General features: G+C 51.9%; 2 protein-coding genes across 57 annotated transcripts in view; both read left to right on the top strand.

Annotated features, from left to right (window-relative positions):
• The window catches only part of LOC116656675, a 144,369-nt gene extending 140,709 nt beyond the window's left edge, over window positions 1–3,660 (top strand). For all 11 annotated transcript variants that reach the window (XM_032464848.1, XM_032464843.1, XM_032464841.1 and 8 more), the window contains one exon: window positions 3,311–3,660. In XM_032464848.1, the coding sequence (XP_032320739.1) occupies window positions 3,311–3,621 (311 nt within the window). In that variant the 3' untranslated portion in view covers window positions 3,622–3,660. The remainder of the gene's footprint in view (window positions 1–3,310) is intronic.
• Window positions 1–25,499, top strand: part of LOC106730443 (ankyrin repeat domain-containing protein 20B-like) — an 82,235-nt gene that overhangs the window by 30,834 nt on the left and 25,902 nt on the right. For 44 of the 46 annotated variants that reach the window (XM_032464813.1, XM_032464812.1, XM_032464798.1 and 41 more), the window contains 3 exons: window positions 10,513–10,649; window positions 22,969–23,083; window positions 23,246–23,419. In XM_032464813.1, coding sequence (XP_032320704.1) covers window positions 10,534–10,649; window positions 22,969–23,083; window positions 23,246–23,419 — 405 coding nt within the window. In that variant the 5' untranslated portion in view covers window positions 10,513–10,533. Of the gene's footprint in view, window positions 1–3,638; window positions 4,113–10,512; window positions 10,650–22,968; window positions 23,084–23,245; window positions 23,420–25,499 lie in introns of those variants that run through there. The other 2 variants (XM_032464786.1, XM_032464799.1) reach the window with 2 other exon arrangements.

The raw sequence follows: 25,499 nt of genomic DNA, 5'->3' as shown, positions 1-25,499 counted from the left end.
AATCACTTGGTAGGTGATTTTTAGATTGTCTTACCCTTTTAACACACTGACACATTTCTTGGACTCCTTAGCCCACACATTTCTTCAAATACCTTTACCGTAATTCTGTGTAGATTATTTGTTTTTGGAACTTCCATAAATGCTTGGTTGGCTTTTTGATATTTAGTTCAGCTAAACCTTAATTACTATTTTTGTACTGTCAGTATGTGTTCAGCCAATTTGGCTGTTAGGTTTGTTGCATTTATTGCATTTTTATTTTTCAATTTATTGTTATGAAAGTAATTTCTGCAGACATTACATGAAAGATTGAGGGAAAAGTAGGAAGAATGCTTCCCCAAGATCACTGTAGTGATTTGTGGGTGATATATGTCTGGAGAAGTCAGTTCGTTGAATTCCAGTGAAGTTAAATTTCTCAGTAATAGTCTCGTAATTACCACTTAGTGTCAGATCCAATTCTGACTGTATACTTAGAGTTCTGGAGTATTTGCTAATTACAGGGCACTGTCCTAGTTCCTAAGGGTTACACACAGATGGCTAAAACAGTCGTCACCCAAAGAACTGCAGTCTCTTGAAGGAGACAGATAATGTAAATTAAAACTTGTAATGCAGGTAGAATTGTGTTTTACAAAAGAGGTACAGTGAGAGTGGCAAAGGATGTGGGAAATTAGGGAATTATTTGTAACTGATGGATCAGAGGTACTTTCATGGAAGATGTGATGTTGAAACTAAGACTGGAATGATGAATAGGAATTTGAGAAGAAGCAGCAAGGGAAATGTCCTGTAGGTTGAGGGGGAACATGATCGTGAAAGCTCCTGGCTGGTCCCCTCGGGGAGCAGGAGATGACCCAGCGATACAGGAGTGGGAGGTGAGAAGGTGTAGCAGAATGTTTCCTGTGTTTACTTAGGGTCAGAGGTTGGCTGACATTCTGCTTTTAAAAAAATAGGCGTCTTCGATGGCTTTTGTGAGACCGATGTGTTTGGCTTTGTGTTGACGAGAGCTCTCGTGTTGGTATAAAAGGGAATGAGGAGGCAGGATTTGGACAGTGTAACGAAGGGGCGGCTGTAGGAGTGCAGTCGAGGTGTGGAAGGGCCCCCGGGGTGAAAGGAGTGGGCGTATGAGAACTCGGTGGTAGAAATAACAGCATGAACAGTTTGAATGTGCGGGTGAGGGGCAGACAGGAAGGCGTCACAGATGGCGGAGATTTATAAACGGGCTGACTTAAAGTGTTAACCTGTTAATATGTTATGTGTGCTTCTCTATTTTCTTAGTAGGAAAGTGGTATTCTACTTAATCTTTTCAGAGACTAATCGGGGATTTTTTAAAACTTCTGTTGTTTCTCTGTTGTTTCTTTCTATGACATTCTTTTCTGTACTACTTTTCTTTCTTTTATCATAGCTTAATTGGTATTTCTTCTTTACTCACTAGAAACTTTCAGTTTATGAATTTTTATTGAGGTTCCACAAGCTAATGTGTACTGGTGTCATTGTCATTTTGCTCTAAATATTTTGTGTATAGTTATACTTGTCAATTTCTGGTGTATACTCTTATTGTTTATATGTTCATGTTGCCTTTTGTGTCGTGGATACACATAATTCAGGTGCATAACAACTTTTAAAATAAAAAAGTGGAAAAAAATGAATGACCCTGGTTCAGTAGTGTCCCAAATGGGCCACTCCAAGACTGGAAAGTCAGATGTTTGCACATGATACTGTAAAGTAGCGTACTACTAGGGTTTGAATTCATTATTTGTTAAGTTTTTTTTCCCATCTTACTAGGATCTTCAGACGCCAGGAACAGGATTTGTGAAGGTTTATCTTTTATTTCCTAGATTACCTTAGAAGCATCAACTTCATGAAGTCACTGCCTTTCTATTAGAAAAGAAAGATGTTCATGGTGCCTTCTTAACCAGGAGGCCCCCCACGCCCAGCTCCTGCTGTGCCTAGAAGACCTGTCAGGAAGGACGCCAGGAGGGGGCTGCAGAACAGTGACCGACCTTGGGTCACTGCTGGGCCCAGGCAGCAAGAAGCAATGAGTCCCTGTGGGCAGGAGGCCGGCATGTGCACGGACAGCAGAGCAGAGGTGCTGGCACCAGGAGGCCGGGCGGGCACTGGGGTGCAGACTTCAGTCTCCCCTCTCCACCCAGTGGCCTAGCTCTCCGTGGGGCGATGGCCGGCCAGGGGCTTTAGGAAGAGTGGGAAAACTGAAGTTAGAGGCAGAAGGAACTTCCAGGGTTCACGTGGGGGCGAGTCCAGGGTGGGTGGTGCTGGCTTCCTGAGGCCAGGACAGCTCTGCTGCGTCCCCGCTCACCCGGGCCAGGAGCGCCCCCTCCCCCGGGTGTGAGCGGTTGGCACACGGCCAGCACCCTCTCCGTGAGCAGGGCAGGTCACCCCAGGGTCACGAGATTGGGGTCAGTCTGTGAGTTCAGGGGTGGGTACTCCCGCCTCCTCACTGTGACCCTGTCTGAGCCTCAGTTTCTTCACCTTGAAATGGGGGAAGGGTAACAGTGCCAGCCTGGCCAAGGCAGGAGGCAGTGGTGGGTCCAGGCTTTAGCTCCAGTATAGTCTGGAGGGGTTAAGGGAGGAAGGGAGCTTCCTAGCAGGAGTGCAGGTGGGAGACTGGAGGGGCACCTGAGGGGCCATGTGACAGGCAGCGGGGTGGGTGGGGCAGAGAGGAGGCGGTTGGATGTCCAAGTTACAGCCAGAGACTGAGGTCTGACCCCACCCTCATCCTCCAAAGAATAGGTCACTCTTGATGTGAGGAGGCAGAGGTGGGAGGGGTCTCTGCACTGACATGGGCTCAGGTCCAGAGAGCGGGGCTGCAGGGAGGCTGGGAGATGCCTGGAATGACCTTTCTCCTCTGCCCCACTGTCCTGGCTGGGTTTGTAGATCGTTCCCTGAAAGGTGGGGTTGGGGAGGGGTAAGGTCAGAGAGGCCACGGAGGCCCAGAATGGTAATGGCCACCATGGGGCTTGCAGGCAGGCCCAGAGCCCATGGGGCCGTGCCAGTCTGTCCATCCAGATGGACACAGCTGAGGCTACTGTTGCCTGTGGCCCAGGTCTGGGCTGCCCCACTGCTCCCACCCAGGCCTAGGTGGGAGAGGGCATGCCAGGCCCCTGGCTTCCTGTCACCCCCTGCCCTTGCAGGTGAACACACTGGCAGATGGCAGACAGGTGCACAGAGCAGGTGCTTGAGAGCAGGGCCAGAGCCTGTGTCAGGGCCCCAAGCTCGGGGTGGGCACTGCCCCCAGCATGCCGGAGTCCCAGCTTCCCCACGGGGCTCACAGTCCCCTCTTCTGGTTTCTCTTCCAGCCGCTGCTGGCAGCCCCAGGCCGGCGTCCGGGCCCCGGATATTAGGAGTCACTGCTGCCCCCTTGGTCATCTGAAGCCCTCTCCTCCTCCTGCCTCGGCTCAGAGTCTTTGGGACGTAGCCCCAGCCTTGCCTCTGCATCCTGGCATGCCAAGGCCTGGCCCGTGCCTTCCTGCCCAGCCCGCGGAACCCCGGCAGCCCCTCCAGCTAGGCGCGGCCCCGGGTGCCCTTTGGATTTTCCATCCACTGCTGTTGCTGCTTCTGGGGGCACCAGGCTTGTGTGTCCTCGGGGGCAGACGTGGTTCCTGGGGCTGAGCCGTGTCCCATGCTGATGCAGGGCAGGTTCTTCAGGTACTTCTTGGAGGCTGCTGAGTTCCCTTCCAGCACCTCACGCTGCTCCTGGACGCTGCGCAACCCAGACCCGCGCCAGCACAAGCTCTACATGAGGGTGGCCAAGGCACCGCCTGCAGCAGCCCCGCCCGCATCCACACCTACCAGTTCGACTCCTTCCTGGAGTCCGTGCGCACCTACCTGGGCAGGGAGAGCTGTGATGAGGTGCTGAGGCTCTTTGACCCTTTGGGGCCCCTGGCCTTCCTGCAGGCCAGCAGGCAGTTCCTGCAGATGAAGGGACAGCAGCCTCCCCAAGACAGTGACTGCAGGCCCTAGAGTGTGGCCCTCCCACCCCAACAACGACCTCTCCGTGGAGCACCTGGTCACGGGCAACTGCAGCTTGCAGCGACGTGGCTGGTGGCCCTGAGAACTGCCTCACCAGCCTGATCCAGGACCGGGGCGGGGATGCGCCCCAGGTGAGTGACCGGTGGGGAGAGGCCCAGGGGGCAGCCCTCTGGGCAGAGGGCAAGGGGGAGAGGGTGTCCTCTTCAGGCGTGCCCTGGCCACCCGTCCCTGAGGGCTCCCTCGGGGAAGCCAGTTGCACTGTGAGAATAGGGACCTGGGGTGCCTGCCTTAGGCCCCCAGGGCCAGGCATGGTGTGGCACACTGGGAGGTGCTTGCTGAGTGTGCAGGGAAGGATGGTCTGGTTTCTCCTGGGATAAGGGAGTGTTTCATTTCCGGCTGGGCGAAGGTCCCTCCTCTTCTGCAGGTAGGACGATTCTGATGGGCCAGCAGGCTGCCGTGGCCTGTGGCCAGGGTCTGCAGGGGCCTCCTGGGACTTGGGAGAAAAAATGAGAGTGGGCCGTCGGGAAGTGTGGTCAGGAGATGTCCTTTGGGGTTTGTACGTGTCGTGGCTGCACAAATCCTTACCGAGCAGCTAGTTCCTCAGTGCTTGCGAAGTGTTCTGGTGCCAGGGACGAGGTGCAGTGAAGGGGCGCAAGGAAAGCCCTTTGTGTCCTGGAGCTGCCTTCCGGGTCAGGGGAGGGGGAAGGTGTTAACAGCCAAACACAAGAAGCAGGGGTCAGGTGAAGGGTGGGAGTGTCCCTGCTGTGTGTCATCCGGAGTCAGTGGCTGTCTTGTTCAGGGGGCCGTGTTCAAGATGCTGGAAGAGGTGTGGGCAAGCCCTGTGGGTGTCGGAGGCAAAGGCAGGGGTACCTGTGTGCTGGGCGGGTCCCAGCAAGGAGGGGCTGGGGCACAGTCTGCCTTTTTAGCAGTTTGGTTTCCTTGGTGAGAAGGCCACCCCTACAGGAGGGCATGAGCAGTGGGCTGGGACCCCGGCCGGGCCTCCATGGCAGCAGGGCAGGTGGGGAGCCCCCCTTTGCAGAAAGCCCAGGATGTTGCAGGAGGCTGGAGCCTTAGCCAGGGCAGGGAGGGCAGCAGGTGCCAGGCTAGGCTTGGGCGTTCATGCTTACTGGCCGTCACAGGGCCAGGTGACATGGTCCAGGGCCCTTGGCCTCTCCTGAGCCAGTGGCACTGATGGGTTCCAAAGAATAGCCTCTGTAGAGGCACAGAATAAGCTAAGTGGGGTTACAAAGGAAGCTGGTTATCCTGGACCTGTTTCTATTGATGGCCCAGGCCGAGGACCCCCAGATTAGAAAGGTCTGTGAAGCAGCAAGGTGCCGGAGAGGATCAGGAGAGGAGGGAAGAGGTGGCCAGAGCCCTGGGAAGGGGGTGCAGGTGTGGCATCCAGGACACATCAGAAAATCCCCGTCTCCCGTCAGGGATCAGGGCCCCCAGGGCTGTTCAGGCTGGGCAAGGTGGAGGTCACTGTGACCTTGGCTGGGGCAGCTCCCCCTTCCCCAAGGCTGGCGTGCTGGCGGGAGTGGTCCTCAGCGGGTAGGGAGGAGGTGAATGGAACAGACTATAGACGGCTCTTTCGAGGAGCAGAGATGCAGGGCAGTGGTTGGTTTTGGAGGTGGGAGGGTGCAGGAGGACCAGGTGGGCAGTGGCCTGGCTGTGCATCTTATGTGGCAACACTCCAGTGGTCACCTGCTCCCTGAGGCTCGGTATCTTTGCCAGCAAAATGCCACCTGCTTTGTGGAGTGCTGGGTCACAGTGGACATGATGGCCCTGGGGCCTGGCCCACACTGGAGCTGGTCTGTGTTAGCATGAGGGCAGGGAGTGTGCTGAGGAGAGACCGGATAGACCCAGCGGTGCAGAGCTCTCTGGAGAAGATCAAGGAGGCAGGGCTGGTGTGATATGTGTGCTGTTGGTGCTGCAGAAAGCCGGCCCAGTCGGGAGGAAGGAGCAGGGTCTGAGGGGTAGGGGTGGAGCTGGTGAACTTGTGGATGCAAAGGATGTGAGTATGGAGGAAGGAGGTGGGTGGACCACTCCCAGATTCCTGGCTGGCACTGAGGTCGTCAGCCAAGGTGGTGAAGCAGTGGGAGGAATGTGCTGGGGAGGAAGATTCAGATGTCAGAGTGGGCTTGGATGTGAGAGGCCCACGGGTGGGAATGTCGTTGGAGGACGGAACTCTGGGACCTAGTGCCCCAGGATAGGACCAGGTCAGGTTCAAATCCCCGCCTGACACACACACACACAGTGAGTGTCCCTGGGCCCAACCCATCAGCTCCTCCATCCCCTCAGACCCCTCGTCTTTAAAACTGAGAGTAAAAACATCTTTTTCCTTGCTTGTCATGAGGAATGAGAACTGGGGTGAAAGTGTTTCTAAGCAATGTTACTGATGAAAAGTCACCTGTATCTTTGTTCATTATCTGATAGGGAATCTTGAGGGCTGGGGCAGGGAGAGGGAGGTTAGGAGATGGGGTTGGGTACCATGGCCGTGCGCAGAGATTCTGAGAATGGTAATGCTGGGGAGTGGTGCTGGAAGGGGGCGGGCAGAACTGCACCTGTGTGTGTGTGTGCACGTACTTGTGCTCCTGCATCCATGTGTGTGTACGTGCGCTGTGTGTTGTGCGAGCATGTCTGTCTTCGTGCATCCATGTTTACAAGTACTGTGTGTGCATGTACATGGCATGTGTGTGTGTATTCACATATGCATTGCCAGCATATATCGTGTGTGCAAGGGGTGTGTTTGCGTGTGTGCAGTGCATGGGGCACGTGTGTGCACATGGTCATGCCTGCCCCCTTCCAGCATGTCGGTATGTGCACGTGTGCATTGGGTTCTTCTGTGCATGTGTGTGAGCGTGGGAGGTACTCGTGTCCACCGTGTATGAGTGTGTGTGTAGGCTGATTTCAGTAGTTGTGACAAAGCGCGTGTCAAAGCTGTGTGGCAGGGCTGGGGGTCTTGGGGGAAGATGGCTCGCAGGGCCCGAGGGCTGGGGCTGCCACAGTGTGAAGTGGGGAGCTCGGCTGCAGGACAGGACACGGTCACCCAGGCCCAGGGTCAGCTCAGACCCCCATGCGTGTGCCCGAGACTCCGAAGGCCTTGATGCTCTGAGACCTTGGGAATGAAAATCATCTTGGTGGTGGTGACAGCAGCCGCGTCTGTGTCTCCTTTGTGCAGGAATCACCACTTGTTAACCAGTTTACTCCTCCCAGCAGCCAGGTGGCCACCTGCGCAGGGCCTTTGCATGGGCTGTTCCCCACTCTGGAACACTCTTCCCCACGTGCCCACGGGGCCACTTCCCTCAGCTTGCTCGTGCCTTGGCCGCCCTGAGCCCCTGACCATGCTGCTTCAAGTGGCAGCAGCCCCAGCCACACTCTCACTGTATCCCGTGTCTTTTTCTCTTCCCACATGGCATCGCCTGTGAATACTGGATAATTCCCGTGTCCTTCTTCTCTGTTCTTCCACGATGTACCCCCCAACAGCAGGGAAGTTTGCCCTGCTGGCTGATGAAACCTGGTACACAGCAGGCCCTGCATTAATACTTATGTAGTGCAATGAGGCACAGAGGTTAAACAGCAGTCAAGGTCACACAGCTTGTAAGGGGGAGACAGAGGTAAGAGTCAGCTCTTGTCAGCTGGTGGTCCCACCCACCTGGGGTGTCTCCTGCCCAGCACTCTACTGGGAGAGTGTGTGTGTGTGTGTGTGTGTGTGTGTGTACAAATGTGTGTCAGGGTGGGTTGGCATGCAGACTAGAGAGGTCCAGCAGTCATTCAGAAGACACACAGCTGAGCTAGGCAGGTGCTCGTCCCAGTTCTTGCTGTCTGATCCTGTGCCAGGGAGCTTCGCCCCTCACACTGCCGAGGGGAGGCTGTGTCACCTGTGTCCCTCCATCCCCAGCCAAGCTGGGAGTCAGCAAGAGGCCCAGGCCAACACGTGGCCTCTTTTTAGCCCTGCCACCACCCGGCCTGTCCAAATGCCACGTGGCCACATCACATATCTGTCTGGCAAGTGTTTCTCTGGCCAGAGCAACTGTCCCCTCTCCTCCACCTCCACCCCTACCTGGGGGCCCCTGTGCAGCTGCCCTCCTGCTCCCCCGGCGTCTCAGTTCTGCGTCCCTCTCCCTCTTATGGTAGTCTTTTGTGCATTTTCCTACCCCTGGCCAGATGGGCCAAGTCAGGACCCATGGGTGCTGGGGTGGGTGGGACTGGGGACTTGGTGGGGGAATTAAGAGAGCCGTCCTGTCACCTGTGGTCCTCATTTGGACATCCATGCAAGGGGCTGAGGAGGAACTCCCATGCCCCAGGACAAGCCATAACTTCAGAGGCCCTGGACCACGCCCTGGATGCCTGGGGAACCAGCCTGGTGGGCTAGGGCCGGGCAGGAATGGACAGGGGCTGACCCACTTGCCTCTGCTGCCCCACCTGCTGGGCTGGGGAAGAGCTCTGCCCAGGGAGCAGGAAGGCCTAGCAGGATGCGGGTCTCTCCCAGGGCCCTCATCCCGGCCCACTGGGGCCCCAGGGACGAGAGAGGCCACAGCCTCCATTCTGGGGCACCAGGGTGGAAGGAGGCTGGGAGCCCTCTCACAATGTGCCATCTCTCCTGGGTGGCCAAGGCTGCCTGGCCACCATTAATTGGCTCTATTCATCCTGTAATGAGATGGAAATGAGGCTTCCAGACAGAGGGGGCATTGAGCCAGCGAAGAATGGCTGCTTCCTTCTGGGCCTGGAGGGCAGCCCACCCCCAAGCCTTGCCCACTCCTCTCCTGCCCCGTCATAGCCCACCCAGCCCAGGAGCACTGTGCCCACTCAGCAACTCACCCGGTTGTAGATGCATCGGTCTGAATAACATTTGTCGGGTCAACTGTGAGTGGGACACACGTTAATGACACAACGATAACAGAAATAGAAGCCACCACTCGCTGAATGCCCCTCCGTGTTGGGAGCGTGGCCAAGGTCAGGGGGCAATCTGTGACTTGGATCAGGGCTCAGTACGAGATGGGGAGCAGCCACCACTCGCTGAGTGTACCTCCGTGATAGAAGCGCAGCCAAGTTCGGGGTGCAGTCTGTGACCTGGATCAGGGCTTGTCTGTGATGGGAGCCAGGCACCCTGTGTCCAGTATCAAAAGTCAGTCTGTGATGCAGATCAAGGCTCAGTGTGTGACCAGGGTCATGTCTAGGCCTCGGGGTCAGTCTGTCCTCTGAGCTGGTGGCCCCCTGCCTGGCCTCTCCTGATCTGACTCCTCTCCATACACCGTTACAGTGGTTCCCGTTTATATACTGAGGGCGATGGAGAGCGTACAGCAGACACTGGAAGGACATGGAAGTAAGAAGGCAGAAAGATTTAGTTTTTTCATGATGCGTTTTGCTTTTCAGTATAAAGGCCATATAGGCCTGTTAAAGAAAATTTGGGACATTAATAATGATGGAAGAGAAATGTAACGATTGCCCATAGTTTACCACCCAACCCTCATCAGTTAATATTTTAGTGTATGAAATAAAAAATGTATAGTGACATTCTTCTGAAATGATAACTTCAGGATTTATAAGTGTGTATACAGTTATCAGTATTCTCTGTCACTGACAGAAGTTCATGAGCTTTACTTTCTGCTTGATAAATTTGTGTGAAGCAGTATTTTGTCAGTGGCTTTCAGTGTCAGTTGTTGAAATCTATTGGTCACATTACCTGATAGCACATTTCTCTATTTGCTGGTGAAGTACTTTTTGGTGTTGAAAATCTGTGCTTTCATTTGCTGTTAACATGTTGAGAAACCAGTTCAGAGTGGTTTTATAGTTCTTTGCAGTATTGTTTAAAGGGTTTGGTGCATACCTCTAAATTTTTTTTTGGCTTAAAAATACACGTGCTGATGGCTAAAAGAAAGCAAGTGTGGATGACTTCTTTTGGCAAAAGATTAGTAGTCTAGAAAAGTGATGTTACTGGCTAAACTGGAGTTTGGGGTTAATACATGGATTTAATTTGCATGTCTTTCTAAGTCCCTATTTGGGTAGTTAATTGAGAACTGAGTGTATCTTTAATTTCTCCCTGTTTGCCTTTTCCTTTAATCAGACGACCTTCAGTCTCTGTCTATTGAATGAGAAGAAATGAATGATTGAAACTGGCTAACCTAGCTGCCCGGATTAGATGGGCATCCTCGGTGTTGTCAGTTCTCATTTAGAGGTGGAGATGATAGAATCCTCTTGTCTCTCTCTCCATGACCTGTGCTGGAAAGCTGAAGCTTCTTTTCTGATTTCTTGCCCTTGTCCCTTGTCCCTTTATGGCCAACCCAGTACTGCTGCCTTTACTAGCTTGTTTTTATTGGCACCAACTTAGCTTCCTTAGAGACCAAGGCCCTAATTGGCTAAGTTTGGCTAAATTTGTATTTGGAGAGTTTTCATCTGTTTTGTGTGTAGATAATCCAAAGTTTAAGGAAGTCAGTATTTCTCCTACTACAGAGCAGAAGTTTGGGATAAGTGATAGCTTGACATGTGTAAATAGACATAAGAAATCTGTGTTGCCTTTTCTTTTCTCAGTGGTGAGAGGACTGGCCAGAAATGTCCAAGTGTACAATCCACCAAACAGCGGGCACGTTGGCTGGACCCCGCCCCTGGCCGGTGCAGCAGCGCCGCGTGTGTGCGCTCCCCTGGCTGGCACGAGGCCCCCGGAACCTGTAAGTACTGTTGTCGGCTCAGAGCTGGCAGAAGGATTTTGTAGATTTTACGGCACCTCCTGCTGTGGTTGTGGCGCAGGGCAGTAGATGAGTTGGTGTGGCCCTGGGTCACGTGCACCCTCATTTCCTGATGAACTTAGTCTCGTTTGTGTCGTGCTTGGCAGCCAGTGAGAACGCAGGCCACAAACATGCCCGTGTACAATGCTTAAGTGATTGCTTTTGATGAAGTAAATCATAAGGGTATGAACTGTAGGGTTAGTAAGCAAAAATGAATTTGGGGAAAATGTACATTAGCTGTATATGAGTTAAAAAAAAACCCAGTAGTAAATCCAAATCATTCACAGACCTTGTCAATATGGGCTTTCATTGTAACACACACGTCTGTGTTAGGAACCTACCTGAAAGTTTGCCTTCATTGGCTCTTAACAGATTGCCAGTCTACCTTAGTACCATTCCATTTTCTAAGTAGATTAATAATACAGAGAGCAGAAATTACTAATTTGAGTAGGAAGAGTATCAGAACATCTGAGGGAAAGTAAACTTACAAGACTTTACAAAAAGAAGCAGGGACCATGAACAAAGATAAACACAACTTGAGCCTGTCCGAATGTTGATTTGCATCCTGTGTGTGGCAGGACGTGTTCAGACAACACCGCTCTTATCCACTGCCTGGAGTAGCTATTTTAATAGAGAAATCTCTCCCCGAGAAGTGTATCTTAGGTGTACATGGCGCTAACACTTGGGATGCTTTGGGGTCACTATCATAAGCCCTGGATGTTGTATGTGAGAACCTTCCCCAGGAACCTACATGGGAGGTTGTTGAAGTTGCTAAGGGTCAAGTGTGAGCTCACCCTTAATGGAGAGGGAATTTACGAGGGTAAATTACATCTAACGCTGTGGCCTGGGTAGATCTCACGAGGTAGTGCAGAGGTTGACTTCTGCTGTGTCTGGGCTCAGCCCTTTACTATAAGCATTATAATACTGGCTAATAAAAGGCTCGGTAAGCATTTGGGTTGTCGTCAGACAGAATTTGTCAGGTCCTCCCCTCTAGATTGTGGTGCCAGGAAACACCCACATGGGGCACTTGGAGCAGCTGATTCCAGACGCACCCTATTCCAGGGACATCATTGCCCTCCACTCAGATGGAAGGGGAGTCCCAGCCCCACCCAGGGCCAAACGCATGAGGCTGAAATCCTTTCCACCCAGTTCCCTTGTGACTCAGTGAGGAAGGCTGGACAGGTGGGTGGTGAGGGAGGGGTGCTGAAAGCTGCCTCCACCTTGCGCAGGTGAGGGGAGGCCTGGCGCCTACTTCTGCCCGGGTTCCCCATGTTCACATTGAGGTTGAAGGCCCTGTGGGCTGAGTGAGTGTCACTGGGCCATTTTCTCATCAGGAACCTTTGTTAAGGAAGTTTCTTCCCTTCTCCTGCCCTGCGGTGGGTCTTCTCACCAACTGGGCACTTTTGAAATGTGAGGACTTGGCCTCTCTGTTTCATTCAACAGGAAGCGGTCAGAGTAGCTGAAATCCCTTTCTCTCCCAGTCTGTACATTGAGTTTCCAACCTAGTCTCTGTCCCTGAAAGATCAGCATGTAACCAAAGCTCTGAATGGAGCACTTTTTTTTAGCACTTTTTTTTTTTGTTGAATTATGGTCAGTTTAAAACTTTGTGTCAATTTCCAGTGTAGAGCACAATTTTTCACTTACACATGAACATACATATATTCATTGTCACATTGTTTTTTGTTCTGAGCTACCATAAGATTTTGTATATATTTCCCTGTGCTATACAATATAATCTTGTTTATCTGTCCTGCATATGCCTGTCAGTATCTGCAAATTTAGAACTCCCAGTCAGTCCCTTCCCACCACCCACCCCCTTGGCAACGACAAGTTTGTATTCTATCTCTATGAGTCTGTTACTGTTTTGTATTTATATATATATAAATTTTTTTAAGATTCCACACACGAGTGATCTCATATGGTATTTTTCTTTCTCTTTCTGGCTTACTTCCCCAAGGGAGAGAGGGCAAGAAGAGGAGAGGGGAGGCCCAGGAGAGGAAAGGCCCAGGTGCAGGCAGGCCATGTGAGGGGAGGCCAGGGAGATAGTGGGCAGGACCAGGATAGGGAAGGACCAGGAGAGAGCAGGCCTGGGGTGGGCAGACAAACCCGAGGGCAGACCTAGGTGAGCGAAGGAACAGGAGAGGGGAGGCCCAGGTGAGGGCACACCCAGGAGGGAGCCAACCCAGGAGAAATCCTGTTCAACTTCCAAGAGATGACGTTGAGAGGAAATGGGTATTTGAGTCTGGAATACAGGAGGGAGGTCTGGATTGGAAATAGCAGGTTGGAAGGTTTCAACCTGTAGAGAATAATACATAAAGCCCTAAGGCTGATGGGGGCGGCGGCAGAAAGTGGGAGAGGCCAGGAGACTGAGCCTCAGGGGTGCTGTGTGCCAGCATTCAGGGGCTGGGGCTGAGAAGACCGGCCAGGGCCGTGGGAGGAAACCAGAGCAGCCTGAGAGCCGGGAAGCCCCGTGAGGAAAGGGCTTGAGGAAGTCGGGGAGAGCAGCGGTGGGAAGCGTGGCTGCCGGGCCGTGCGAGGAGAGGACTGAGAGCTCCCCGTGGAGTCAGCACCTGGTGGGTGGTGGGGGACCCTGTCGCGAGCAGTTGCAGTGAGTGGACACGCTTGCTTGGACGGGAGAGGAGAGGGATCGGAGGAAGCGAATGGGAAGAGCTCCTTTGCAGGGGCAGGAGGCGTGTGTGCCGGAGAGCAGAGAGATGGGGCCGCAGCTGGAGGGTGAACGCACCTTTCTTTTTTAAGATGAGGGAAATGACAGTGTACGCTAATAGAGAAGATAGGTTAAAAGGGTGAGTTAGTAACGCCACATTCACTTAGGTCGGGGGAGTTGCAGGTGTGGGCCCAGAAGTGCCCCTGAGAGAGTCAGCTTCAAAACACTTTGCCAGGTCCAGTCCACTCAAGACCAGCTCCCAGGAGTGTCAGCCACTTAGGAACTCTACCGCCCCCTGCAGTTTTGATCCTGGCAGGGCCAGAAGCCATAATTAGCCAGCTGAGGGAGGAAGGATGGAGGTAGGCAGGAAGAAGAGGCCTGTCCTGCCTTCCACCCCCCCTGCAAGTCGTCAGCCAGCAGCCTGGCCTCGCTGAGTAACTGACGTGGTGTTACACGTTACCCATAGTTACGTGATTAAAACGTTCTCAAATGTTATAGCATGCTCCCAGATAGATCTTCGATTGATTGAAGATTTACTTGGTGGAAATAAAAGCAAAAGATAAAATCAAGCGAGGAAAGCACGTAAACATAAGGCTGAGCCACAGAGCAGGGTCAGCAGACATGCGGAAACCCGTTTTCATTTCATCTGGAGAGCGTGTATTGGTTTCTCAAGTTTGTGCTTAACGATACGTATTGCCACAGTCTCTGAAACCGTGAAAGCCGCTTTCTGCTGTTTGCATCCGCTGAATTCCCTGGAGACTGGCTGGGGCCCAGAGGGATGTGGAAGGGAATGAACTGAGGGATAAGGCGAAGTAGAGATTCTTGGTGGGGAGCTCTGTGCGGGACTAGGCCTTCAGCATCCTGTGGTTCCACCCCACTGTAACCACAGTTGCATACAAACGTGACTTTGTCAGGGGCAGGCCTCACTTCAGGAAATGTCCCGAAACACTTAGCCACCTAGCACCAGCATTTGAAGGGAACCCAAGATGGCCCACAAGCAACTGCAGAGATTTGAAATGCCTTAGGCTCCCATGTGCTCACTGGGCACACTGGGCCTCCGGGCCTCTGTGTGCACTCACAGGGACACCGGCTCTGGAGGGACAGTTGAGGGACAGTTGAGGGTCAGAGCTGTTGCTAGGCTACGACCGTTCCGAACCAAACATTCCGCGCCGCTGAGCTTCGCAGCCAAGGTGTGGCAGCGAGACCTCTGTGGCTCTTCTGTAGCGCCAGCGCTGAGATCGGGAGGCGGCAAGAGGCCAGGAGGGAAGTGAGCGGTGTCGGAAGGCGATAAGCCAGATGAAGAAGGGACTCGTTAAGTTAGCGAGATGGGTGGGCTTCACCACCCATCAGAGAGAGCCCAGGGATCGTGAGAACCCCGTGCCTGGGTATTACGTCCACAGCGGTGAGCTGAAGGAGTTCCACAGAGCCGCGTATTTAGGTTACAGGCATAAAGTGCAGGAGTTGCTGTCACGCAAGAAAAATGTCGTAGACAGCAGAGACAGGAGGAACAGGTAACAGGGGCGGGGCGGGGCGGGGCCTGGGAGGAGCCGCCAACTATGGTTGTAAGACGTGAATTTTAAATTGCCTTCCCACGGCAGAGATGTTGAAGTGTGAGACAGTGAGCGTGTTAGAATCATTGAAGTACAGTGTTCTCTCTCGTCCTTGCAGCCACAAAGTAGATAGACTGTCATTTTACTTAATTGAAATGTTGTCTTTGGAAAAGAGTGACGGTAACAATAATAGTATTACCTAACAACTACTGAGCTGTTAGTTTGTGCAAGGAACTGCCAGACACTTTGCATAGCTTTTCATTTAAGCATCACAGTGGCGTCCTGTAAGATAACTACTACTACTTCATGCCCATTTTGTTGATGAGGAAATTGAGGCAAGGCAGAGGGGAGGCCCAGGGGAGGGCAGGCCCAGGAAAAGGCAGGACCAGGTGAGCGCGGGAACAGGAGAGGGCCGGCCCAGGAGAGGGCCGGCCCAGGAGAAGTCCTATTCAACTTCCAAGAGATGACGTTGAGAGGAAACGGGTATTTGAGTCTGGAATACAGGAGGGAGGTCTGGATTGGAAATAGCAGGTTGGAAGGTTTCAACCTGTAGAGAATACATAAAGCCCTAAGGCTGATGGGGGCGGCAGCAGAAAGTGGGAGAGGCCAGGAGACTGAGCCTCAGGGGTGCTGTGTGCCAGCATTCAGGGGCTGGGGCTGAGAAGACCGGCCAGGGCCGTGGGAGGAAACCAGAGCAGCCTGAGAGCCGGGAAGCCCCGTGAGGAAAGGGCTTGAGGAAGTCGGGGAGAGCAGCGGTGGGAAGCGTGGCTGCCGGGCCGTGCGAGGAGAGGACTGAGAGCTCCCCGTGGAGTCAGCACCTGGTGGGTGGTGGGGGACCCTGTCGCGAGCAGTTGCAGTGAGTGGACACGCTTGCTTGGACGGGAGAGGAGAGGGATCGGAGGAAGCGAATGGGAAGAGCTCCTTTGCAGGGGCAGGAGGCGTGTGTGCCGGAGAGCAGAGAGATGGGGCCGCAGCTGGAGGGTGAACGCACCTTTCTTTTTTAAGATGAGGGAAATGACAGTGTACGCTAATAGAGAAGATAGGTTAAAAGGGTGAGTTAGTAACGCCACATTCACTTAGGTCGGGGGAGTTGCAGGTGTGGGCCCAGAAGTGCCCCTGAGAGAGTCAGCTTCAAAACACTTTGCCAGGTCCAGTCCACTCAAGACCAGCTCCCAGGAGTGTCAGCCACTTAGGAACTCTACCGCCCCCTGCAGTTTTGATCCTGGCAGGGCCAGAAGCCATAATTAGCCAGCTGAGGGAGGAAGGATGGAGGTAGGCAGGAAGAAGAGGCCTGTCCTGCCTTCCACCCCCCCTGCAAGTCGTCAGCCAGCAGCCTGGCCTCGCTGAGTAACTGACGTGGTGTTACACGTTACCCATAGTTACGTGATTAAAACGTTCTCAAATGTTATAGCATGCTCTCAAGTAGATCTTTGATTGATTGAAGATTTACTTGGTGGAAATAAAAGCAAAAGATAAAATCAAGCGAGGAAAGCACGTAAACATAAGGCTGAGCCACAGAGCAGGGTCAGCAGACATGCGGAAACCCGTTTTCATTTCATCTGGAGAGCGTGTATTGGTTTCTCAAGTTTGTGCTTAACGATACGTATTGCCACAGTCTCTGAAACCGTGAAAGCCGCTTTCTGCTGTTTGCATCCGCTGAATTCCCTGGAGACTGGCTGGGGCCCAGAGGGATGTGGAAGGGAATGAACTGAGGGATAAGGCGAAGTAGAGATTCTTGGTGGGGAGCTCTGTGCGGGACTAGGCCTTCAGCATCCTGTGGTTCCACCCCACTGTAACCACAGTTGCATACAAACGTGACTTTGTCAGGGGCAGGCCTCACTTCAGGAAATGTCCCGAAACACTTAGCCACCTAGCACCAGCATTTGAAGGGAACCCAAGATGGCCCACAAGCAACTGCAGAGATTTGAAATGCCTTAGGCTCCCATGTGCTCACTGGGCACACTGGGCCTCCGGGCCTCTGTGTGCACTCACAGGGACACCGGCTCTGGAGGGACAGTTGAGGGACAGTTGAGGGTCAGAGCTGTTGCTAGGCTACGACCGTTCCGAACCAAACATTCCGCGCCGCTGAGCTTCGCAGCCAAGGTGTGGCAGCGAGACCTCTGTGGCTCTTCTGTAGCGCCAGCGCTGAGATCGGGAGGCGGCAAGAGGCCAGGAGGGAAGTGAGCGGTGTCGGAAGGCGATAAGCCAGATGAAGAAGGGACTCGTTAAGTTAGCGAGATGGGTGGGCTTCACCACCCATCAGAGAGAGCCCAGGGATCGTGAGAACCCCGTGCCTGGGTATTACGTCCACAGCGGTGAGCTGAAGGAGTTCCACAGAGCCGCGTATTTAGGTTACAGGCATAAAGTGCAGGAGTTGCTGTCGCGCAAGAAAAATGTCGTAGACAGCAGAGACAGGAGGAACAGGTAACAGGGGCGGGGCGGGGCGGGGCCTGGGAGGAGCCGCCAACTATGGTTGTAAGACGTGAATTTTAAATTGCCTTCCCACGGCAGAGATGTTGAAGTGTGAGACAGTGAGCGTGTTAGAATCATTGAAGTACAGTGTTCTCTCTCGTCCTTGCAGCCACAAAGTAGATAGACTGTCATTTTACTTAATTGAAATGTTGTCTTTGGAAAAGAGTGACGGTAACAATAATAGTATTACCTAACAACTACTGAGCTGTTAGTTTGTGCAAGGAACTGCCAGACACTTTGCGTAGCTTTTCATTTAAGCATCACAGTGGCGTCCTGTAAGATAACTACTACTACTTCATGCCCATTTTGTTGATGAGGAAATTGAGGCAAGGCAGAGGGGAGGCCCAGGGGAGGGCAGGCCCAGGAAAAGGCAGGACCAGGTGAGCGCGGGAACAGGAGAGGGCCGGCTCAGGAGAGGGCCGGCCCAGGAGAGGGCCGGCCCAGGAGAAGTCCTATTCAACTTCCAAGAGATGACGTTGAGAGGAAACGGGTATTTGAGTCTGGAATACAGGAGGGAGGTCTGGATTGGAAATAGCAGGTTGGAAGGTTTCAACCTGTAGAGAATACATAAAGCCCTAAGGCTGATGGGGGCGGCAGCAGAAAGTGGGAGAGGCCAGGAGACTGAGCCTCAGGGGTGCTGTGTGCCAGCATTCAGGGGCTGGGGCTGAGAAGACCGGCCAGGGCCGTGGGAGGAAACCAGAGCAGCCTGAGAGCCGGGAAGCCCCGTGAGGAAAGGGCTTGAGGAAGTCGGGGAGAGCAGCGGTGGGAAGCGTGGCTGCCGGGCCGTGCGAGGAGAGGACTGAGAGCTCCCCGTGGAGTCAGCACCTGGTGGGTGGTGGGGGACCCTGTCGCGAGCAGTTGCAGTGAGTGGACACGCTTGCTTGGACGGGAGAGGAGAGGGATCGGAGGAAGCGAATGGGAAGAGCTCCTTTGCAGGGGCAGGAGGCGTGTGTGCCGGAGAGCAGAGAGATGGGGCCGCAGCTGGAGGGTGAACGCACCTTTCTTTTTTAAGATGAGGGAAATGACAGTGTACGCTAATAGAGAAGATAGGTTAAAAGGGTGAGTTAGTAACGCCACATTCACTTAGGTCGGGGGAGTTGCAGGTGTGGGCCCAGAAGTGCCCCTGAGAGAGTCAGCTTCAAAACACTTTGCCAGGTCCAGTCCACTCAAGACCAGCTCCCAGGAGTGTCAGCCACTTAGGAACTCTACCGCCCCCTGCAGTTTTGATCCTGGCAGGGCCAGAAGCCATAATTAGCCAGCTGAGGGAGGAAGGATGGAGGTAGGCAGGAAGAAGAGGCCTGTCCTGCCTTCCACCCCCCCTGCAAGTCGTCAGCCAGCAGCCTGGCCTCGCTGAGTAACTGACGTGGTGTTACACGTTACCCATAGTTACGTGATTAAAACGTTCTCAAATGTTATAGCATGCTCTCAAGTAGATCTTTGATTGATTGAAGATTTACTTGGTGGAAATAAAAGCAAAAGATAAAATCAAGCGAGGAAAGCACGTAAACATAAGGCTGAGCCACAGAGCAGGGTCAGCAGACATGCGGAAACCCGTTTTCATTTCATCTGGAGAGCGTGTATTGGTTTCTCAAGTTTGTGCTTAACGATACGTATTGCCACAGTCTCTGAAACCGTGAAAGCCGCTTTCTGCTGTTTGCATCCGCTGAATTCCCTGGAGACTGGCTGGGGCCCAGAGGGATGTGGAAGGGAATGAACTGAGGGATAAGGCGAAGTAGAGATTCTTGGTGGGGAGCTCTGTGCGGGACTAGGCCTTCAGCATCCTGTGGTTCCACCCCACTGTAACCACAGTTGCATACAAACGTGACTTTGTCAGGGGCAGGCCTCACTTCAGGAAATGTCCCGAAACACTTAGCCACCTAGCACCAGCATTTGAAGGGAACCCAAGATGGCCCACAAGCAACTGCAGAGATTTGAAATGCCTTAGGCTCCCATGTGCTCACTGGGCACACTGGGCCTCCGGGCCTCTGTGTGCACTCACAGGGACACCGGCTCTGGAGGGACAGTTGAGGGACAGTTGAGGGTCAGAGCTGTTGCTAGGCTACGACCGTTCCGAACCAAACATTCCGCGCCGCTGAGCTTCGCAGCCAAGGTGTGGCAGCGAGACCTCTGTGGCTCTTCTGTAGCGCCAGCGCTGAGATCGGGAGGCGGCAAGAGGCCAGGAGGGAAGTGAGCGGTGTCGGAAGGCGATAAGCCAGATGAAGAAGGGACTCGTTAAGTTAGCGAGATGGGTGGGCTTCACCACCCATCAGAGAGAGCCCAGGGATCGTGAGAACCCCGTGCCTGGGTATTACGTCCACAGCGGTGAGCTGAAGGAGTTCCACAGAGCCGCGTATTTAGGTTACAGGCATAAAGTGCAGGAGTTGCTGTCGCGCAAGAAAAATGTCGTAGACAGCAGAGACAGGAGGAACAGGTAACAGGGGCGGGGCGGGGCGGGGCCTGGGAGGAGCCGCCAACTATGGTTGTAAGACGTGAATTTTAAATTGCCTTCCCACGGCAGAGATGTTGAAGTGTGAGACAGTGAGCGTGTTAGAATCATTGAAGTACAGTGTTCTCTCTCGTCCTTGCAGCCACAAAGTAGATAGACTGTCATTTTACTTAATTGAAATGTTGTCTTTGGAAAAGAGTGACGGTAACAATAATAGTATTACCTAACAACTACTGAGCTGTTAGTTTGTGCAAGGAACTGCCAGACACTTTGCATAGCTTTTCATTTAAGCATCACAGTGGCGTCCTGTAAGAGAACTACTACTACTTCATGCCCATTTTGTTGATGAGGAAATTGAGGCAAGGCAGAGGGGAGGCCCAGGGGAGGGCAGGCCCAGGAAAAGGCAGGACCAGGTGAGCGCGGGAACAGGAGAGGGCCGGCCCAGGAGAGGGCCGGCCCAGGGGAAGTCCTATTCAACTTCCAAGAGATGACGTTGAGAGGAAACGGGTATTTGAGTCTGGAATACAGGAGGGAGGTCTGGATTGGAAATAGCAGGTTGGAAGGTTTCAACCTGTAGAGAATACATAAAGCCCTAAGGCTGATGGGGGCGGCAGCAGAAAGTGGGAGAGGCCAGGAGACTGAGCCTCAGGGGTGCTGTGTGCCAGCATTCAGGGGCTGGGGCTGAGAAGACCGGCCAGGGCCGTGGGAGGAAACCAGAGCAGCCTGAGAGCCGGGAAGCCCCGTGAGGAAAGGGCTTGAGGAAGTCGGGGAGAGCAGCGGTGGGAAGCGTGGCTGCCGGGCCGTGCGAGGAGAGGACTGAGAGCTCCCCGTGGAGTCAGCACCTGGTGGGTGGTGGGGGACCCTGTCGCGAGCAGTTGCAGTGAGTGGACACGCTTGCTTGGACGGGAGAGGAGAGGGATCGGAGGAAGCGAATGGGAAGAGCTCCTTTGCAGGGGCAGGAGGCGTGTGTGCCGGAGAGCAGAGAGATGGGGCCGCAGCTGGAGGGTGAACGCACCTTTCTTTTTTAAGATGAGGGAAATGACAGTGTACGCTAATAGAGAAGATAGGTTAAAAGGGTGAGTTAGTAACGCCACATTCACTTAGGTCCGGGGGAGTTGCAGGTGTGGGCCCAGAAGTGCCCCTGAGAGAGTCAGCTTCAAAACACTTTGCCAGGTCCAGTCCACTCAAGACCAGCTCCCAGGAGTGTCAGCCACTTAGGAACTCTACCGCCCCCTGCAGTTTTGATCCTGGCAGGGCCAGAAGCCATAATTAGCCAGCTGAGGGAGGAAGGATGGAGGTAGGCAGGAAGAAGAGGCCTGTCCTGCCTTCCACCCCCCCTGCAAGTCGTCAGCCAGCAGCCTGGCCTCGCTGAGTAACTGACGTGGTGTTACACGTTACCCATAGTTACGTGATTAAAACGTTCTCAAATGTTATAGCATGCTCTCAAGTAGATCTTTGATTGATTGAAGATTTACTTGGTGGAAATAAAAGCAAAAGATAAAATCAAGCGAGGAAAGCACGTAAACATAAGGCTGAGCCACAGAGCAGGGTCAGCAGACATGCGGAAACCCGTTTTCATTTCATCTGGAGAGCGTGTATTGGTTTCTCAAGTTTGTGCTTAACGATACGTATTGCCACAGTCTCTGAAACCGTGAAAGCCGCTTTCTGCTGTTTGCATCCGCTGAATTCCCTGGAGACTGGCTGGGGCCCAGAGGGATGTGGAAGGGAATGAACTGAGGGATAAGGCGAAGTAGAGATTCTTGGTGGGGAGCTCTGTGCGGGACTAGGCCTTCAGCATCCTGTGGTTCCACCCCACTGTAACCACAGTTGCATACAAACGTGACTTTGTCAGGGGCAGGCCTCACTTCAGGAAATGTCCCGAAACACTTAGCCACCTAGCACCAGCATTTGAAGGGAACCCAAGATGGCCCACAAGCAACTGCAGAGATTTGAAATGCCTTAGGCTCCCATGTGCTCACTGGGCACACTGGGCCTCCGGGCCTCTGTGTGCACTCACAGGGACACCGGCTCTGGAGGGACAGTTGAGGGACAGTTGAGGGTCAGAGCTGTTGCTAGGCTACGACCGTTCCGAACCAAACATTCCGCGCCGCTGAGCTTCGCAGCCAAGGTGTGGCAGCGAGACCTCTGTGGCTCTTCTGTAGCGCCAGCGCTGAGATCGGGAGGCGGCAAGAGGCCAGGAGGGAAGTGAGCGGTGTCGGAAGGCGATAAGCCAGATGAAGAAGGGACTCGTTAAGTTAGCGAGATGGGTGGGCTTCACCACCCATCAGAGAGAGCCCAGGGATCGTGAGAACCCCGTGCCTGGGTATTACGTCCACAGCGGTGAGCTGAAGGAGTTCCACAGAGCCGCGTATTTAGGTTACAGGCATAAAGTGCAGGAGTTGCTGTCACGCAAGAAAAATGTCGTAGACAGCAGAGACAGGAAGAACAGGTAACAGCGGCGGGGCGGGGCGGGGTGGGGCGGGCCTGGGAGGAGCTGCCAACTATGGTTGTAAGACATGAATTTTAAATTGCCTTCCCATGTCAGAGATGTTGAAGTGTGAGACAATGAGCATGTTAGAATCATTGAAGTACAGTGTTCTTTCTCATCCTTGCAGCAGTAAAGTAGATATACGATCATTTTACTTAATTGAAATGTTGTCTTTGTAAAATAGTAACGGTAACAGTTATAATATTACCTAACAATTATTGAGCTATTATTTTGTGCAAGGAACTGCCAGACATTTTGTATAGCTTTTCATTTAAGCATCACAGTGGGGTCCTGTAAGATAGCTACTACTTCATGCCCATTTTGTTGATGAGGAAATTGAGGCACAGACAGGCTAAGTGAGAGCTAATAAGTGACAGTGTTAAAGTAGAAGTGAGACCCAAGTTGAGCTGAATCTCAACGGCATGCCCTTTCTATTCAAACAGGTAGTTCTTCCATTAATGTGGTGAGTAGTAAGAGCTAATAAATATTGTTCTTTCCCCATAGAAAGAACTAAGATAAGACTAAATGTTAGTTTTAAAGGTATAGGAATCGCATGCTGTTGAATGTTTAGCATTACGTGAGTAACTGTACCTTTGAACTAGTACGCTCTAATTTCCTAAAACGTCCTCTCATGTTCTCAGGACTGCCCTACACTTAGCCTGCAGCAGCGGCAAGTCATCAGTGGTGACTCTCCTCATAGAGTGGAAGTGTGATCTGAATGCTCGTGATGAGGAAGGCAAGACAGCTCTCATGAAGGTGTGTAGCAGCCAACCATGTCCACATGAGATGGATTCGATGTAATTACTTAGAATAAAAATGAATTTAATTGTTTTAAATATAACAAACGGCTGGGACTTGAGAAATGTTAACTTGGAATGCCGAGCACTTACAGTCTGTTTCTTGGCTTGATACCAACAGGCTGTAGAATGCCAGGAAGAAGTATGTGTCACTATCATGCTGAAACGCGGTGCTGACCCAAATCTTAAGGACAACTGTCAAAACACTGCTCTGCATTACGCTGTCTTGGCTGAAAATACATCAATTGCAACAAAGCTGCTCCGCTATAATGCAGATATTGAGGCGATAAACAAGGTATAGCTCAACTGACTCTATTTACAAGATATTTCAAATATAGGGTCTTTTCTAGCTACAGGTGTTTTATTTATAGTAATATGTATACTGATTACATCAGGCCCTGTTATCATGGAAACAACTCCAAAACCAAGGCCAGGGGCTAGATGTAGTGCCCACAGAAAGGGCAGAGCTCTGTCTCCCAGCTGCACTTCTACCCCAGAAGGAACAACTTCCCATTAGGAAGTGTCTGGGAGTGGGTGGTAGGCTCAGAGCCTACAGAAGGTGAAGGCTTGCGGGGAGTGAAGTGATGGCAAGGGCTGGCTGCCTGCCTGGGGATGGGTGGGAGGAGGAAGGAACCCAGTACCCAGCAGGGGGAGCTGGGTGACTGCACCTGGGCGGGGGAGGCGGCAAACCGCAGGCCCTGAGCACCCCAGGATCCCAGGTTCTAGAATCTGGACAAGTGAGGGCAGGTCATGTTTGACAGCCAGCAGGGGCATTCACTTGTGCTGGTGGCCACATGGCCCTCCATGTACACCTTCACCTTGGGGTCGTCCATGTTCAGCCTGGTGTGGCTCCCCTGCGGGGCTGTGGCTGTAGGTGGGGAGCAAGTGATGACAAAGCTGGTCCTCCTGCTTTTTCTCCTGGCTCTCCCCTGAAGATTTTGATTGAATAAATCTACTCAGGTCTGGACACAAGTGTTTAGAAATACTTCCCTGAGATTCTGATACAACCCTTGGTTAAGGACTATTGAATGGATGCGTGTAATACGTGTAAATTCACAGATCTCAAAAATAAGACATTACTGGAAGCGCAGGGGTTTGATAGATGCTGCTTCTTTCAGTGCTCTCTTTTCCAGCCGTGTTAGCCTGACTTTTATCCGTCTTTCCCTCTGTGATTGAGGAGTTTACTGACAATATTACTGGCAATATCTATTGCCTTGAAGAATAGCTCCTTTTCCCTTCTAACCACTGATCATTCAGTGGCACTCAGACAGTCTTAGAAACTTGCTTGTGGTGAGTGATTCAATAAGTAGAGTCGGATCCTTTAAAGATTTTGCACCTTTTGTTCCCATCCAGGTCATTAGGTCAGCAGGGTTTTTCTGATTGCAGTAATAGGAAATCATGAGCCTTCTTTTGGTTAAAGCTGTGTGACGGACTCTTGCAACCTATCTGTTAGATTCACTGAGCCCTAGCATAATCAACATGACAGTTTTTTTTAAATTAAAGTCTAATTGACTTACAGTGTTGTGATAGTTTCTGGTGTACAGCAAAGTGATTCAGTTATACATATATATATATTCTTATTCAGTTATATATACATTCTTAGTTACATATATATTCTCATTCATTGTATATACTTATTCAGTTATATATATTCTTACTCAGTTATATATATTCTTATTCAGTTATATATACATTCTTAGATAGATATATATGTACACACACACACACACACATTCTTTTCCATTATGGTTTATTACAGGATATTGAGTATAGTTCCCTGTAGTATATACAGTAGGACCTTGTTGTTGATTATTTTTATATAGTAGTTGTCTTCTGCTAGTCCAAAACTGCTAATTTATTCTTCTCCCACCCCCTTTCCCCTTTGGTAACCATCAGTTTGTTTTCTATGTCTGTGAGTCTATTTCTGTTTTATAAATAAGTTCATTTGTATCATATTTTAGAGTCCACATATCAAGTGATATCCTGTGGGATCTGTCTTTCACTTTCTGACTTACCTCACTCAGTATGATAATCTCTAGTTCCTTCCATGTTGCTGCAAATGGCATTATTCCTTTTTTATGGCTGAGTTGTTTTCCATTATATATAAGTATACCATGGAAGATGGCAGTTTTAAACATCAAGACCCATGACATTAGTAACAAATTGGAATTGTTTTAATAATTTAGTTTTGGCCGTCTTATGAACTAATTATCCACTTGATTAACAGGGAGAATTAGATACAGGTAGATTGTAGTTTTAGTAGGCATTGGAAAAATTCTTGAAGTGGGCCTTATGAGTGTTAATCACAATTTTTAGTACATGTTGGGGCCAAGTGTTTTTGTGTGTAAGACATATGATTCTAAAGAAAGGCAAGG

Source organism: Camelus ferus, chromosome 22 (genome assembly GCF_009834535.1).
Source record: "Camelus ferus isolate YT-003-E chromosome 22, BCGSAC_Cfer_1.0, whole genome shotgun sequence".
Taxonomy (NCBI): Eukaryota; Metazoa; Chordata; class Mammalia; order Artiodactyla; family Camelidae; genus Camelus; species Camelus ferus.
This window is presented reverse-complemented; position numbering and strand designations above follow the sequence as displayed.